Source organism: Metopolophium dirhodum, chromosome 1 (assembly GCF_019925205.1).
Source record: "Metopolophium dirhodum isolate CAU chromosome 1, ASM1992520v1, whole genome shotgun sequence".
Lineage (NCBI taxonomy): Eukaryota > Metazoa > Arthropoda > Insecta > Hemiptera > Aphididae > Metopolophium > Metopolophium dirhodum.
This window is the reverse complement of record NC_083560.1, coordinates 107953900-107973649: the sequence shown is the minus strand read 5'-3', so window position 1 is coordinate 107973649 and position 19750 is coordinate 107953900. Positions and strand designations below refer to the sequence as shown.

Here is a 19750-nt window from a genome sequence, read left to right as displayed (position 1 = left end):
AATTTAAGTAATTAATTATTCGTAGTCAATTTTTACACATCGAATACCATTAAAGTATATCGATATCATTATCGATGTACTTTTAATGCGCAAATAAATAAATTAAAACATTTTTAGAAAATAGTTGAGTTCTCAATTCGGTCAACATATTAACATTATACATTATACATTTATACCTATTACCTACCTATGCAATACCTATCTCAATAAAAAAACACCAGCGAATCCGTTAGTAGGTAGTGATGTATTGAAGGTTTCGACTTTCGAGTGAACTGTGCTGGTCGTAGTCGGGAATTATATTCCTATGCATATTTTTTTTTGATTCTATATGCAGACAGACGGGGGTTTGAAATCTTTACAAATCATGCGAAACGTGTAAATTAATGGCTTAAGTTTTTTTGCATATTTCAGAATATTTTGTAGAGTAAATGATTTTAGAGAATGTATCGATTAATTTTATAGATTTTTGATACTTTGTTTTGCAGTGACGTAAATAGTATAATTTATATATGCCCGATAATAGTGATGTATAATACATATGCGTATTATAAACCAACGTACATGGTAAATGTGATAATTATATAATTTTATAGCCTGGAGATAACGATGAAAAATTGTGTTAATTAAAAATACGTCATTAATCTAATTTAATAATTTAATAAAATAAATAAAATGTTACCTATAGTCGGGTGAATGAAAAGTGGCTGCGTGATAGTTTCGCAAAGCGCGCATTTTAAAAATATTAAATTTAGATATAATTACCTATAGTACCTACAAATGTATTATAGAATGATAGTGTATACGAGTTTTAGTAGATACTCCTATTTTTTGAAGAAAAAAAGGTTGCCAACATATCATCAACGGCCACTTTCCATTCTCCCGAGTCCAGACTATAAGTTAAATTATTTTTTAAGCTATACCATACTATCATTTTTTATTACCTAAAATTTAAGTTATAAGACGGCGTTTGCTCATGAAATTCAACTTGGTGTTTCAGAAATTCGTTTAAATGCTTGTCATTGCATAGGCTCAAAAAATGTTAAATAAAAATTAACATTTTGCTAAAAATATAATTTTCACTGATGAAAGTATATTTATAAGACATGTAAATACTAAGCTGATTCCAATCCACACAATATATTTTACGATGCACATAATATAGCTATATTATAGCCAATAAGTTGAAAACTTAAATGTGTGGTGAGGAATATGACATACTAAACTCATTGGTCCATAGGTCCATTATTTTTCGAGGGTAATTTGAATGGAGAAACGTTATAAAAAAAATTGCACCATAATATCTGCAGTATATTTCGAATTGCAGCTACTGACTTTCCAATTAATTTACTATTTACACGCTATATATTTATAGATGTGTGTATAGAAATTAAATAAATAATTTAATAACCTTTTTATAATAAAAAGGTAGGTAACGGCTAATTTTTTTATTACAATTTAAAACAAAATAACTAAGGTCAGAGGAAAAATTGTTATTATATTGTATTTATTTAATTATCCAATTTCATCAACATTTTAACTTTAATAAGCAGTGCTCGAAGTCGGGGGGGGGGGGGGGGGTCAGAGGGACTTTTTATTAGGTGAAGAATAGAAGAATGTTATGATGATATCAAGAAATCTGAATTATAAAGCCGCGTACACACTTATAACATTTTCTGTTACGCCGTAACACCGTTCCACCAGTTGTCTGTAAATTTGGCCGCATCAAAGGATGTTACGCACAAATGTTACAAGTGTGTACGCGGCTTAAGGCATCTCTCCACATATCTTGAGCCATTTCGATCACTGTTAATAAGTAAAAAAAGTACTAAGTATTTTCAATCCATTTAAATTGCTATAAGTATAACATATACCTCTAGATATAGTCTATTATGAAAATTGAAAATTTCATAAATTTGAAATTATAAAATAATTTTATTATTTTAGTGATTTTGACGAATTTTGTTAACATTTTTACTACAAACGATTAGTTTTAAAATTGTGTTATGTATTTTTGATATTTTTAAAAAGCTATAGGCTGTATGAGACTATGACAGGCGTGTCTCCTCTACATGACTACGTGTAAGAGGTGTCGAGTTTACCTCGTCATTGAGAAAGGGCACTGTAATAGACGATAAATGCGATATATGCGATATATGCGATAAAAAACGATTCTGAGCGAAGATAACAACCGTTAGACTATATCAAATATATTTCATGATGTTCGATTTGTGTTTTTTGATATTGCTATTAAAGTAACTTATATTAAAATTATAGTATTATAGTATTATAGGTATTTTGGAAGGTTGATTTAATTCTGCCGAAAATGTTGCATGTATTTAATTATTTTAAAACTAATAAATAGTCAATAATCTAGATATCTATTTTTCATTACAGAAAGAATAACTATATAAAAAATGGAAAAATTGGTACAGCTCGGCTGTACAGTGTAGTTATCGAGTAGGTATATCATTCTAATGGATGCATAGTCGCAACTAGTCCTATAAATCGTGGGGTGCTATAATATTTCATATTTTAAAAACATAAAATTGATGGTATTTTACTATAGTAAAAATAGTTAGACCTAAAAAAACATTTGGTGCTAAATTAGAACTTGGGGGTGCTATTAAAGACCCTTTGCCAATGAATGGATGTGTTCTATTTGAATTCAATGATAAACCATTGCATACGAAAAACGATTCTAGGCGGAGACCTTGTGTCATCCTAGCATACTTGGTAAATTAAAAAAAAAGAGTGTGGGAGCCCACCATAACACTCTGGGGAAGTAAAAATAAACGTGTACGCTGCCGCCGCCATCATGACTTGAAAAATAAATAAATAAACAAACGTGTCGTTTCATTTTTGGTTACGATTTTCTTTCCACCCACACCTCAAGAAAGAAGTTTTACTTCAAAAACTAATTAAATTCGAAAATATCCCATGGCTTCAAATAGCGTAATTTTCCGGTTAACTTTTTTGTTGTTGTTATACTTAGGTAATATCTAAACAAAATATAGCGGTAGATACCTACTTAACTTTGGCGGATGCCGCTCCTATATAGTTCTATATTTATTAAGTAAGTATTTAATTATACTTTTCTATTGATATTAAAAAAAACCTAAATGTCCTATTCCTATTAAAAATAAATATCAAAACAACATTTTACATTAATATAATACAACCACGGTGTAAACTTTTTTGATATACATAACTGATTATTACATTCAAGATATCTTGGGTACAAGTCTATCGTTGAAAATAGGTATGTAAAAAGCACGTTTATTTGGTTTCTGCAGGATTTAACATTTTTTTAGAGGGTTTTAATATTATTTAAATAGATTTTAATTTAATGTAAAAATATTTGTTGCGATATTAAATCTCCTGTTTTTCTTGTTTGTTTCATGAAAACAATCGAATATGTAAAAATTTAACAAAAATAGTAGGTATACTGTTTAGAGTTGATGATTTTGGTCTAACAACAGTTACCTATATCTAAATTATTCCGTATATGACGGGAATGGGCAACTCAATGCTACTAGAGTGCCAATTTTGAATGTGCGAAAATCTAGCGGGCCAAAAAACATAGGAAGCAAAAAAAAAACCTTATGTTAACTATACCTCTATAAATAATATAATATTATTTACATTTAATAGTTCAATACTAGATAAGAATTTATATCTACGTTTTGCGATAAAAATTATATCGATTTTAATAGTTTTATAAATATAATAAAATAAAATAGTAGGTCAGCGAATTTCAGTGGTGGATGTTTGTTCATCGTCCCTTCTGACCTCGGACAGGAAAGTGTAATTTTACTGTATTCGATTTAAATGCAATGATTGCATTCGATAAAAATCGATTCTGAGCGGACGAGGGAATCTTTTTTATTTAATTTTATTCATTTCTATGGTGATAAACAAAGTGTTTTAAGAACAGCTTAAGATCGATTTATATAATTATAATTATAATTTATAATTAGGAAATATCATAAAAATGAAAAAAAAAAGAAAAAGCTCATAAGTAGCTCAAATGTTTTGAAAATTTTACCATGTCTAGGTAAGGCTAATATAAGTAAATGACCCAAATTTCACGAATGTTTTTAACCGAATTACAACAAAAAAAACTTCCAAAATTAAAATGTTTATAAATAGCTAAAAATTGGCTAAAATTTTCCGAACTTTAAACCGTAAGGAACAAAATCCAAAATACAACAAAAAATATCTCTTGTAATTTTTCATTTGAATCAATATTTCTGGTAGAAAACGTCGTCCATAATTATTTAATATTATAAAATCGTGAAATCGTACGTTTTTCTTCTTTATCTGCTTTTATTTTGAGTAGCGTTTCGAAAATCGAAAAATGACCTCTTTAAAGTACCAGCTCAAGAACATAACCTTTCAGAAAAAAGCTATACTTGATACTTTTGAGCAAGTTTAGAGGGAGAAAAAGTGTTTACAGAATAAAAAAGAAAAAGAAATAAACATCATTGTAAAACCATTACATTCCTCGCTCCGCTCAGAATCTAAAATACAGAAAAATTTTAATATTTTATATTTTTATAAACTAAATTCAAATGTAGCACGGGCCAGTGAAAAATGGTACATGGGCCGCATCCGGTATAGGACATAGATATTGCATACAAATTTACACAGTTTCTTGAAAAATTAGATACTTTGTAGTTTGTTTTGTCACTTAACTTTAATGATAGATAAAATAAACTAGCTGATAACCGTTTACATTATATATTTATATTTTGTTACATGATGGTTGTTGTAGGTACCAACTACCAGCTATATCAAAATTATAAGTTAATTGTGAATCATTATAATTTATGACATATAAACAGCGAAATATTTTCGACCAGTTTTGTACCGACGATGGCCCCTTAAAATGATATATTCTAGAATTTTAATATAATTAACATATTTTCGTATATAGCTTACCCATATAATATATGGGTGATAATATATTAATATAGGGCATAGCTAATATAATACACGTACCGAAGTATTGCTTATTTGTGATGTTTTATTGCACTTAGTGCATATATAGTACATACCTTCTACTTAAAAGGATGTAATGGTGTATCGTAGGTACTATATATTTATATAATTATAATATTATAATATATATTAAAATGCGCTTTTTGGATTTTTCGTTTGTATGTACCTACTATGTATAGGTTAGGGTACCCATCACCTATGTTATTCGCAAATAATCTCAAGAATTATAACTATAGTTAGGATTAGAATTATAATTCTGGTTTCGTCCGAACGATTGGCTAGCTTATCAAAATATTATTATCATAGCAATATAATAAATATTATATTATATAGTTCGTCTCGAACACATACGTCATCGCACCTTCATAGCTAACTGCACTTTTGTCGAGAACATGCGTGATTGCACGAAATGGATGCGTACTATTTGCGAGGCGTTGACGTGTTTACAAGTTCATTACCTACCTGTCTACACGCACACAAAGTCGAATACGTGTACCGCACGTGAACAGAATAATACAGAACGACTCATTAATTAACTGGCAATACAAATATTCCGCATATCTACTTTATCGTATTTCTGAAAAAAAATTGTGTTGTGTAGCGCGGCGAAATACCTACCTACTTCTATATTATTAATTATGAAACTTCATTTTCAAAAAAAAAAACCATTGTTTCACAGATTTACTTTATAATTTATAGTGTTTTGTTTATTTTTAATAATAACTTATATAATATTATAATATTCTGATTCAGAGAGGAGCAATGAATGTATTTATTTTACAATTATTTGTGTTTTTATATTTCATTATTATTTTGTTTGTCACCACTTAGCTTTTGGAACGGTTAAAATACTTCGATAATCAAACTTCTAGAGTGGTTTCTATTAGAAAATTGGATCTAGTTGACATTTGGTGCTACGGGAAGGACACTTGGAAGAATTAAAATCTTTAGCAAACTTGACCACAATGTAGATTTCACTACTTTGATATGCCGACTTTTTTGGGAGGGAGTTTGGAACTTGGCCTTTTTTCATCGTTAGTATTTTGTTGGGATTGGATATTACTATTTACCAAACAGTATTATTAATGTAAAAAATCAATTATTTTTATTTAACATTATGTAATAATACTAATATTGTATAATTGTATGTTAAATTGAGATTACATTTTATACTTCAACCTACAAGCGTAACTATTGCGTCTTTTTGCACCCGTTAACTAAATGTTAACTTTAGGTAATAAACTTAATAATTTAGTTTTTTTTTCATTCTCTCTCGGAGTCACAACATTGTAAGTAGTATAAATATGTGGTTCAGCAGCTCTTTCCCCTTAAATCTTACATAAAAAAAAGCTCCTCGGTATAGGCAATTCGTAGTACAGGCTCCTCAGAAACTTTAAACTTGTATTAATTATTCGCAATATAGGCATACAAATACATACACACACACACACACACACACACACACACACACACACACATACATACATACCATGGACGTAAATAGGGTCCTCAAACGCATAGGGCTTGAGCCCAAATGGTTTCAAGAACAAAAATATTGGGAGATTTATCTTTCTCCTACTACTTACCTACACACAATTTCATCTACGATGCTGAACAAATCAAAACTATCACAAATTTAATGTAAATTATTTTTTTAAGTAATAAAAAAGAAAAAAATCAAAGAGTTATATACAGTCTTAATTTATATATTATATTATATATTATATTATATAAATTACATATTATAATATTATACATAATTCATTTCATTATAATTGCATCCTTCTTTCCTTTTCGGCAAACTTATTTAAAATTTGTTCATTATCAATTTGGTTAGATAACTCTCTTTCAATGTTTATAATACTTAAATTGGTAAATCTATCTTGTTCCATGTTGGACCTTAGATAAGTATTTATTCTTCTCATTGAGGAAAAAGATCTCTCACATGTTGCCGAGCTTATAGGTATAGCTAATGCAACATGCATTAACTTATATATATTTGGATAAGTATCATATGAAATAACAGACTTAAGTTGTTCATTTTGTTTTTTACTGTTGCCAACTTTTTGATTTTCGTAAAATTTTTTAGCGACTTTAAATTCACACTTGAGAACATCTTCTTTAATTTTTAGTGAGATCTGTAATATTATAATGTAAATATTTAATAATTTGATTGTAACATTAACAAATAAAAATACAAACTTTAGTGAAATTACTGACCTTGTAGTGGTTTACAAAATAAGAATCCTTTTCATACCTATTATAAATCTAAAAATATATCAATTATGGGCCCAGGGCTCGGAACTTTATGCGCTAAAAAACAATGAAATATGTGCATAAGTATGCACTAAAAAAACGCAAATGTGCAGTATAATATGCATATATTATTTTATAAAAAATATATTTTTTAACGTATACTTAAAAAAAAAATTTTTTTTGAATCATAAATATTTTATTTATATATTTTTTTTTTGATAATTTGAAGCTGTTATACTAAATCTATTCCCAGAATCCTAAATTTAAAAAAAATAGAATTTATCGAATACAGCGATTTTAAATAATGTTAGTTATTAATTAGTATTCATCCAACCTATTTACAACATCACAAATTTGTTTATAGTATTTACAATAATAAAGTACTGCATTGATGCAGGTACCCCAACGGGTTATGATTGGTTCTGGACGTAAAGGGATCACCGGTGCGTAATTTTTGAAAATTTATATACGTGATGGTGCTTTTTAAATATTTTTTTTACGTTGGCTACGATTTTATGAACAGTATCAAACTGATTTTATACTTCCTCCGAAACTCTATAGAGGCCATAAGCAGCAACAGTACCATTTTAGAGTAGAATGCGTTCAAATAGATTTCCCACACTTTATCATATACGGTACTATTTATTTGTAAATCATTTAATTTACAATATTCAGTTATTGAAAACTTGTTTATTTTTGTTGATTTCTAAAACGCTTTAACATAAAATGCATTTATATACTCAAAATCTTTAAATATGCAAAATCATATAAATTTAGTAAAATATGCAAAAATATGCAACATCAATTGTTGTATTTCAATAGTATGGTTTATGAAACGAATTTGTATCGAATCAGATTTGAAATATGCAGCTTCTTGAGAAAGATGCAAATGCATAAAGTTCCGAGCCCTAAATTTATGGCTGATATTTATAATTATGTTTTGACGACGCAGTGAAATTTATTGTACCCGGTGTCCCGGCAGTCGGTACTCGGTACCCTCTGGTACATCCGCGTGATAATAATATACATATAAATTAATAGTTTGGGCGGTGGGCCGTTAATAATAGCCATCAAATGATCATACGAAAACTTATCTACATATTATTATTACTTTTATTATATTTATAGGTATTACCATAGGTTATAATTTATATAAATTTTATAAATTATTATTAATAAAGATAACCTAAATATTAAAATATTTTAGGGAGGGCTTGAGATGGCTCAGGGTGGGCTAAGCCTTCCTAAGCCCCTTCCCCCTATTTACGTCCATGATACATACATACATACATACATACATACATACATACATACATACATACATACATACATACATACATACATACATACATACATACATACATACATACATACATACATACATACATACATACATACGAACATACATACTCATAATTAAAGACCGGATTTATATTCTCTTAAAATACCTTAAATATGATGCTAATATTCTCGAAAAAACCTTAAAATATTCTCATTATATTCTCTTAAAAATTTAAAAAATATGCTAAAATATCCAAAATATACAAATAAAAAGCAAAAATATGCAAAAATAATCAATAAACATCATTATATTTACTTTAATATGCATTTAAAATTTTTTTTTTTCAATTTTATATTAATAGTGAGTTAATTATTAGGTATTTAAAGTTTCGTATTCTAATGGAATATTATTGCACTTTAGTAAGAGTTGGAAATGATAAAATAAAAAATTGTAAATGTTCAAAAAAATTTTTTCTGGGTACCGTAATATTAAAATTAAAAATAAATACAAATTTTTTCTCACAATTTACGAAATATTCCAAAATATGCTAAATGAGTTCAATATTCTCTAACCCATAAAATATTCTCAAATATGCAAAAAAAACTTTTTTCTATGCATTCATTGATTGAACAAATCATCCACATTTTTTACTCTCATAAGACTGCATAGACTCAGTAACGATATGTAAAAACATATAAATCCGGTCTTTACTCATAATATAATAAGGTACAACATCACACACATCTAAAACTATTATACCATTTGCAGATTATAATCCTATTCGAATGTTTATTCATATGTTTAAACATCTATCGCTAAAGCATACCTTATGGTTATACATCGGAATGTATCTCAAACAAACACACATTCAAATATATTATAATATAGTTTACATATATTTTATACTTAGGTACATAATATATGTATACTTATTACTTACATATCAATAAAAACATCGTTAGCATACATGTAAATATGATATGACCAATACACTTACAAACTATAATATAATATCAAACACACGATACCATACCTATGGTACTCATCAGTTTTACATTCCGAACTCATATAATAATATTTACAACACACACACACGCTAATCTACAAAAATTATCAAAATTAGTTAAAAAGAAAAGCTATAATAATGACAATAATAATATTTGATGATTTAATATGTATATATATATATATGTAATATTATAATAACATAATGGACAATGGTATGTATATAACAATCATTTTTAACTACGCCAATGATTTTTCTAATGATTAAAACCATTGTCAATCCTAAGCCTGTAAGTGGAAAGGGAAATTAGTGTTTTACAAACGTTTAAATGCATGATATTTTTGTTAGAATACCTTTTTTGAGCCCAAGTACAGTTCGACCACTACCTGCTTATTACCCGAGTGCAGTTTGACCATTACCTTTTTTAAACCTAAGTGCAGTTCTACTAAAATAAGTGCAATTCGACCATACCCATAATAATAATACAAACATTGCATAAGGTACCTAATTCGTTTGTAGAAACAGACGTCATTTATAAATGTAGATCACTGTAAATATTTGTATTCAAGTCTACTATACTGCAACTATAAACCCTTATTTTTTAGTATGGGTTATATATAAACATTTTAGATTCTCAGTGGAACGATGAATGTATTGGTTTTATAATGATGTGTGTTTTTTATTATATATTTTTTATTTTTTTATTATTTTTTGTGTTTGTCATCACCTTTTAGGACGGTAAAAGTGCTTGGATTTTCTTCAACAGTATCTTTTCTGATAGGAAAGTAAATCTAGTTGGTACTTTGGGGGGGTCAAAAGTAAAATTTTTCTTGTAGTTTTCAAAAGCGATGAAAAAAATTAAAAATCCTTAGTCGCAGTTTTTATTTATAAGCATTTAAAGTTAAAATCTTGACAAAATACGGAAAAATCACGAAAGTTAGCAAATTATTTTGAGTTGAGAATTCATAAAAATTTTTAAAATGTAATACAAGATTATCCATAAATTTGCCTAAAATCTTGACAAAATACGGAAAAATCACGAAAGTTAGCAAATTATTTTGAGTTGAGAATTCATAAAAATTTTTAAAATGTAATACAAGATTATCCATAAGTTTGTCTACCTTTATCAAAAAAAAATATCTACAAGAAAGTCAAATTAAATTTTTATGAGCGTTTGAAATTCATATTTTTACAACATTTGATATTCACTCAATTTCTCATGTAACGATCTTCTTATTTTGTTGTAATTAAAAAACGTATGACTGTAGATACTTGAAAATTTCACTAAATGTTTATATTAGCATTTTCTATACGCAATAAAATTTTGAAAATAATTTGACTCTTTTTGAGCTGTTTACGGACATTGTCAGTTTTACATTTTTTTAGTTTTTTTTCTATAAATATCAATACAATAGTTGGGTAAAAAAGCGTGAAAATTTAATGTAATGCTCCTGATATAATGTTATAATAGTAGTTGAAAAATATTAAAAATACAGCGGCTCAATTTTTTTTATAAGCATTTTAAGTTCAAATTTTGACAAAATTTATCAAATTTAAAATTTAATAATTATTTTGTAGTTAAAAATGTATAAAATGTTCAACTTTTATAGCTAAGGATTGAAAATTTAAAACAAGGCTCCACGTAAATAGTTTATATATAAATTACTTTATTCTCAATAATATCATCAAACATATACTCGGTAATATCATAGGCTGACTGACCGTTTTCGCTTAGAATCGTTTTTAGTGTTTATAGTGAAACCCTAGCATTATTAAAAGAAAAAGTAGCACAAGCCCCTGTATTAAAGATGTTTGACAGTAAATTAGATATAGTCATACAATGTGATGCATCGAGTCATGGCTTAGGTACTTGTCTCTTGCAAATAAACCAACCAGTTTCATTTAATTCCAGAGCGTTAACAGAATGTGAAAAGAGGTACGCACAGATAGAAACACAGTTACTAGGTAATGTTTTTGGTTGTGAGAATTGACATAATTTCATTTATGGAAGAAAGATTACAGTCCAGACAGACCATAAACCGTTGTTAGGAATAATTAAAAAAGATTTAAATTAAGTGTCAGGTAGGTTACAATGGATGTTGCTTAGACTGTTAAAATATAATATCATACTTGAATATGTTCCTGTCCCTAAAATGTTTATTGCAGACCTCCTCTCAAGATTTCATTTACAATGCAAAATAGAGGAGGACCCAATTATGACAGACATAGTCCATTCAGTATAAAAATATTTTGTTGGTTAGGCAAAACAATTAATTAAAGATGCTACACTTAAAGATTTGATTTTAAAAAAACTGGTGTTTTTTATTGAATTTGGCTGGCTTCATAACATAAATAAACTTGATCCAGAAATAAAGCAATTTAATAAAATAAAAGAATATCTACCCAAAAGAGAGGATGAATTAATCTACTTCAATAATAAAATAATAATTCTCAAGTCATTAAGAAAAACCCTCATAAAGACATTACATGAATCACATTTAGGCTTAGAAAAAATAAAATCGTTAGCTAGAGAGATAATTTATTGGCCAAAATTATCAAATGACATTGAAAATGAGATAAATAACTGCCAAGTTTGTGAAAAATATAAGAGATCTAACATTAAACAACCACTTTTGAGTCATGAAGTGCCTAATATTGCGTTCAATAAAATTGCATTAGATATTGCTGAAGTCAATAATAAATATTATCTCAATCTAGTAGATTACATGTCGAGGTGGTTGGAAGTTTTATTAATACCAAATAAAAATTCTCTTACAATAATTGAAATACTTAAACCAATATTTGCGAGGTTTCGTATCCCTCAAACAATAATAGCTGATAACAATCCGTTTAATAGTGCCGAATTTAAGGACTTTGGGAAAAAGTGGTCTTTTGATGTAGGCACCACAAGTCCAAACCACTCACAATCTAATGGTCTTGTGGAGAAGGGGATAGGAACAGCAAAATTAATGATTAAAAATGCAAATCTATATATAGATAGATAAATTCTGATTTCACCAACATCGTTGAACATAAAAATACTAAAATTACTCATTTTAAGGGGGCTACAGCCATTTTTGTCAAAAGTCAAAACTAATGTAGATTTGATCAATCTAAACATTAATTTTGTTTGTTATAATGTTTTTCAATATATTTAAATTTCGTATCATAAAATAAACCTTAAGGGGGCTGGAGGGGGCTCCAGTCAATGAAAAAAAGTGAATTTTAGACCAATAAGCTAGATAAAACTGGAAGGATTTTGTTTGACAGATTTTAATTTTGAAAACGGATTATGATTGATCAACAAGTTTACTAGGGAATGATCGAGGTGACTTTGAATATTCCAATAATTGTTAGTGTCATAATGAATAATATAAATACAAAAATATCATATTTTTTCAATATTTTTATTCTTTGATATCACAGCTGAAAAAAAAATATTCAAAATCGCCTCGATCATTCCCCAGTAAACTTGTCGATCAATCATAATCCGTTTTCAAAATTAAAATTTGTCAAACTAAATTCTTCCAGTTTTGTCTAGCTTATTGGTCTAAGAGTCACTTTTTTTCATCGGCTGCAGCCCCCTTAACACTCCAAAAAGTCGATTGGAAGTATACCTACTATTGTCTATATTCGTTCATAAAATTTTTATGCGTATACTGCTAGTCTGATTGTCTAATTGACAAACATAAATAAATTCAAAATAAAATATAAAAAAAAAAACCACTAGCGGTTATCATAACATAAATGTATTATAATAAAATCTTAGATCATATACTATGGATGTAGTCACTCGGTGCATGCGCGTGAATTAGATTTGAAGCCAAAATAACTGAAAAAGCTAGAGCCTTGGTTATTACTGCGCATGCGTAAATGACTGATAATAAATTAATATTACGTTATCACTTATTAGTTATCAGACTAAATATAAGAATATAATCCAGTTTGACTGTAACCACGGTCTTAGAAGATAAGGTAAGACAACTATACATTATCAGCATTCCGCTTAGTGAGACAAATCCATTTCAAAATTTCGCCACTGTAGAATTGAGCGCTGCCCTGCAGACTTTTTTTGAGGTTATGGCATTATAGTATTATACAAGTTTAAAATAACCTTCGACCATATAAACTATCTAGTTTATTATAAACTGTTTAAAGGTTTAAAGTGAAATAATTATTTAGCTAATAGCTTGTAGGAACAAGGATTAAAATAAAATCAAAAACAATCAATTTGTAGATATTTTCCGGGATTACTGACGACCAAAGAAAAGTTTGCTAGAGGAATATTTACTACTACTTGTGAAGCATATTTAGCATCTAGTGGTCGTGCAATTCAAGGTGCCACCTCACATTATCTGGGTACTAATTTTGCTAAAATGTTTGATGTTCATTTTGAACATCCAGACACACACGAGAAATCATTTGTTCATCAGATTTCATTTGAAATGACAACTAGAACTATTGGTGTTATGGTAATGGTTCATGGTGATGACCGCGTTTTACCTCCACGCATAGCATCTATTCAAGTAAATATTATACAGTTCCCAATGATTGATCATTCATTTGAAATTAGCTATCGGTTGCTGTTTTGTTAAACATATTACCTTTCAATTTAGGTAATTATTGTACCATGTGGTATGTGTTTTTTATAAGCTCATAATATGATGATTTTGATAGTCAGCGTGAATTTTTTTTTTATGTCGCCCAGTGATAATTTCTTAAGATATTCACTGTGTTCCGCACCACATTTTACGCAGCGGGAAACGGGGTTGCAATAATTTGCAAACGCTTGGCATTTATGACATTGTGAAAGGCTATGGCTCTTTTTGTGGGGTTTTTCGATAACCACATTGGTATTAAGTAATGACTTAATATTGTGAATGTCCTTGTTATTTTCATTCGGGTAGATCTCCACAAGAAAAGTGGAAAGGGACGTTTATTTTTATCTTTGGCGTTGTAAATGTGTTTTACTTGATGTCCTAGTTCATCCAGAGTGGAGGAAATATCGGTACCTAAGATCGAGGGGTGTACATTTCTTATGACGACCCTGTAGGGACGTAGGAAGCGAGGTGAGAATGAATGGAAATTGGCGTCAGTTTCATTTAAGTAAGAGACAATTTTATTAAAGCTATTACGACCTGAAGGGTGGACGATAAGATGAGACACTGAAGACTTGCAAGTAAAGGCGTTAGGGCCGGTAATACTTGTCAAAACGGAGTTGAAGGCTGAGTAATTTGCAATGTTTTTTATGTAGATTGGCAGAGCCGGTGGATCAGAATCCTGAACAGTGTGAGGTGACATAGTGGAGTCTTTTGAGGTGATTGAAGGTGTGGAAACATCTCTATTTTCACAGTTTTCGTAATTGGTGAGAACGGCAAACTTATTTGGCGAAACGAAAAATTTGGTTTTTATCATTCTGATTAGGTGACATGGACGAATTCGACAAATGACGTTTTGGGGTGCTGCGTGTGCTTGGCGTATGGCAGTCAATGTCGTAATATAAATTTCCCTATGTCCCCCCTTTAAAATGCATGGTTATAGGTATCGCAAGACGTGGGTCCTTTTCTTCCCTCCTTTCAAAGCTGTCACAAGCTCCACGTTTCGGCGTGTTACTTTACAAAAAAAAAAAAAACAACATATTTTTAAATATTAATTCAAAAGATACCATGAGGTACACTCCTGGTAACCCAGTGGGAACGTACCACGGTCAACGAGTAATGTGGTGTATTGTCTCACGTGGGCCAGGATCATATTATATAATACTGACGTGTATTACTTATATTCATTATTGTTAATGAAATTACACATATATATTATAATGTCTTGCGACAAGCTCCTTTTTAATTTTCTCCTCCAAATTTCCCTATACCTACCATGTGCCACCGCACTTTATATTACTTGCTAGTAAAAATTATTATATTCAGTGCACTTGCCATATGCCACAAAAACGTATATAATATATATGACATTAAAATTATTATATCTCAACCAAATTATTTTGTATTAAATTGTTAAGAGTGTCAAAACTATTTATCATATTTAAATTATTTACCTATATAAAATATAAGCCACGTGATAACCTTAACCTTACCCTTATTATTTCAATTAACTAGTTAGTGTTACTACCCTTTTCCCCCTTTTGTTAAATAAATCTTGGGTTTTCAGTTAACTCATGCGTGTATAAAACCTATAAGCTCCACCGACCGGGCCTTAGGACCTACACGTGGTGCGGCTTGTAGGTCACGATCAAAGTGTTCCCCTAAGGTCGTGGGTACTTTCTGCTAACCTGCTTCTCGTCGGATCGGGCGTTCGACGCTGGTCTGCTTACCGTTGTAAGTTGGATCGCCGTCTTCATCCGGTTTATGCTGCGAAGTCGGCGTCGGTCGGTGCTGATCTTCTGGTCTCTGAGTATCCAGTCGTCAGTGTTCGAAGTTCTTATAAAAGGTACTTGTTGACGGTTAGAGATGAAATTAAAGACTGACTGAGTTTCGGAAATGTACTGGTTTTTTTTTTTTTTTTTTTTTTATACCCATTTGAATCACTATAGCTGTTGCTGATTGGTTGTAAGTTTTTGGTATGACGAGTCATCATCACACCGTTGCCTGATGGTGAGGTTTTTCCTCGTCATACCGTTGAAACTTTGTTATGTAAAACCTGATATTTGTAACTGCGTCGTATATTTGCTGAGTGTGCTTATTGGTTGTTAGTGGTCCTGACAAGGACCATTTATGTCGTACTCCGTTACACAGGGGTGTGCTAATGAGTCTGCCTACGCCACTGTATTGAAGTTTTGTCCATTGTTTGCATCACAAACAGTGGCCCGGTACGTTAGGCGTAGGTTCTCCAAACGTAGGTTGTTAGACAGGTCCAAATTCGAATCCGGCGGCGATACCGTTTGTGCGTATGGTTAAACACGGCCGCCCGATAACCGAGTTTTTTGATTTTTTTTCACATTATTTTTCATAGAGGAGACGGCTCATAGAGGTAACTAAGCTTCGTGGAATCGTACCGTGCTATCCAACGTCAGGCTACGGACAACGTTTAAGCTAGACGTTTGTATGCACAGACCCTGGTGATTCTTTTGCACATTTTAATATTTCTAGACTCCGAACAAGTGCGGTTTTGATAGCGATTTTTGATAGCGGTTTTAAAAATATTAGCACTAAATATCCCGTGCGTTCGTACATAGTACATCCATTACATAACGTGTACTCATGCACGGCAGCGCGTATCGTGCACGACCACTTCTATACACACTGCAAACATTGTTTACCGCCGCCATGTACATACAATTTTGACCATGGCCAAAACGTATATTAGATATTACGCAAACAGTTGGTGTACCTACAAATTACTATACTTTATAACCCACCCGCATCTGTGCTTGTAGTGACGAGAATATAATACCTATATTATATTATATAATATATTGAGTAAAATTAATTAAATTTTAATTGTACAAAAATTGGTTTATTTTAAACTTTTTATTTTGGTGTGTTGTAAAATTGGTATTCTTCAAATTGACGATAGAAAACAGAAATAATATTGAATGTTGAGTCCCAAGCGATTCCCACTATTTTTGTCATACAAGTATACAACATTTATTTAGTTGAGTGTTATTCCTTCTTAAATACGAGACCGTACAACAAACTTTCGATATTCAATCATCGTGCCCACACGACTACCGTAAGACAAGTATCTGTAGTAACCGATTAGAACCGCGAGTAATTTCCTTTTTTTATTACATAGTACTAAACCTAACCTAAGTACTCATTATTTTTAAAAAGTTTTTAAGCTAATTATCTTATTATTCTTGCTTACCTATATTAGCTAATTACGTTTTTTCGAAATAGTAGTGTAATCGGTATTTGTTATTTATTTGGTTTAATATTTTTAGTTAAGTTATGTATGTTTTCACTAAAAGTGACACCATATGGAAAAAAAAAAACATAATACGTAAATAAAATAATTTTGTATCACTTATATGTAATTGCCCTGCAGTTATATTTGGTGTTAGTCTTAGAAATGATTATTATGGGATTCCTCTTGACTCCTCAAATTGATCTAATGTGGTCAGGAAGTCGTCCTCAGCTTGGGCGTCTGCAATTATGGGGCATCGAATGGATGGTACTGGCGGTACCCAGGAGCGGTTGCAGTTGTCGCTGGCTGCGGTTGCGATTTGCTGCTTTGCCTGGCACAATTGTTTTTGGATCTCCTTCTTTATGAATTGATGCGTCTCAGTGATCAGTTCCAAATCGTTATTCAATTTGCATAGATTATCCTTTGTATTAATATAATAATTAAATCCGATGCATAGAATAATAGATCCATGTAATTATGTAAACACGAGTGACAATAATATTATATTATATATTATGTACCTATAAAAGTTGTAGTATATACTTCGAACAATATAATGTACATTGTTTTTATTTTATACTTAGTAGTTAGTAAGCACAGTGTACCTACGACGATATATATAAAATATTTTATTGAAATACAGTTATCCAATTAATTAGATAACCACAATACTTTACTACTTTATGTGCTGGCGATTAGGAAGACACTGTTTACACCTCTAAAATTAGTCGCTTCTATCTATATTCAATCCTATTTCACTTATTTCAACTGACAACTCTCTTATTATATTGATCTCAGGTAGGTTCACCCATTACCTACATAATAGATTATAGCGGGCATAATAATATGTATTCAGTATTCAGTTGCGTATACACAACTTTTGTGGGTGGGGGGGGGGGGATAAAACAAAAATTTTAACTCTATGTACCTGTAGCAGGTTAAAAGAATAAATAACACAATATAGGTAATATATTATAATTAGGTACAATAGTGTCTAAGAATATTTTAATTTAAGTAGGAACTTAGTATTATTAGGTATACTATATTCATAATAGTATATTATATCATTGAATTTAAAATATAAATAATTTTCGAGCATAGTAAGAAAAACATTTTTTTGTTATAACTATAGTACAATATATAATATATTGGTCAGCTGAATATTAGTTTGGCCTACCTATATAGTTGTTAGCATTCCTTTCAAAAAGTTGAAATGACGCCCTTGAATCAAGCAATTATATTAGTACACATTTAATTTATTATTTTTATGTTTCCATGTAACGCGCTAACACTAAAAACACTATTTTATAAAACTTGAAAAAAGGCCTATTTGAGGGATCTGAATCATCCCCCCCCCCTTGTACCTATATACCCCTGTCAATATTGTGTATTGTAAACAATAATACTTAATATAGTAAGTAATATTATTAAAATAAAAAAACTGACCTCATATTCTTCAACACATTTCTCCACGTTTTCAACAAAATCATTCACCATTTTTTTAAACTTCCCAACATTATCGTGATTTTGCTCTAGTTTGGAGGACGACTTTTCAAGCATCTCACTTGTCCACAGGAGCACCTCGTCACCATTCTCGTCTGATTCAACGTTGGAATTTAGCGAGTAAATTCCCCTTTGTATCATAGCATTTATAACATCCTTGGACACTTTCAATGGTTTATTTTTAAACGCGCCTTCGTCCCATAACTTCTGTAGTCTAGACCATCGGGACTTAGTTACTTTATCACCTTGCATGTAATCTATATTCAAGATGAAAAGCACCAATACAAAAATTGCTGTCACAAATAAACAGAAGATCAGTTCCGTCCACATGATTGAATTTTTTACGTTCGTTGGAAATAATTGTTTTCTACAAATAAATGTATAAGATATACGAGTTTGTTTATTTGGCCACCATGGGTGATTTTTAAAAATAGTAACAATACACGGTTCAGCATGACTATATTATTTTTAAATTGAAAATTGTATTTACTGGCTTAAAAATATGTAAAATAATTTTTTTTAAATAATTAAAAAACAAAAAAATTGTCAAAAAGAATGTCACACCCGCATGTGTTGTCTCCGTCTTACAAATGTACAACATTACAACATAGCAAAAACTATTTTTCGGGGGACAACTTTTATCTTTCTGTGTTTGTAGTACATTTGTAAGACGGAGACAAAACATGCGGATGTTACATCCTCTTAAGTGATAGAATGGAAAATATTGGAATATTTTAAGTTTCGATTAATATTTTTTGAATAATAAAGTAGGGAAACAAAACTTAAGATAAATAATTACTTACTTATGTATAACTCGTTTGAATATCCAATGTAAAAATTTA

The 19750-nt window shown here is 30.0% G+C and overlaps 1 protein-coding gene across 1 annotated transcript; it reads right to left on the bottom strand.

The window, feature by feature from the left end:
• Positions 1-17577: 17577 nt before the first annotated feature.
• LOC132934077 (uncharacterized) lies at positions 17578-19238 on the bottom strand. Its single transcript, XM_061000359.1, has 2 exons — positions 18852-19238; positions 17578-17826 (listed from the first exon to the last, which is right to left on the bottom strand). The coding sequence occupies exons 1-2, from the start codon at positions 19236-19238 to the stop codon at positions 17578-17580; spliced, it is 636 nt and encodes a 211-aa protein (XP_060856342.1).
• Between the last annotated feature and the right edge of the window lie 512 nt (positions 19239-19750).

Bases quoted from the DNA above. Each gene is read 5' to 3' on its own strand.
- LOC132934077 (XM_061000359.1), bottom strand. From the start codon at position 19,238: ATGTGGACGGAACTGATCTTCTGTTTATTTGTGACAGCAATTTTTGTA. The intron at 17,827-18,851 runs GTCAGTTTTTTT...ATTAATACAAAG, and splicing joins AATGTGTTGAAGAATATGAG to GATAATCTATGCAAATTGAA.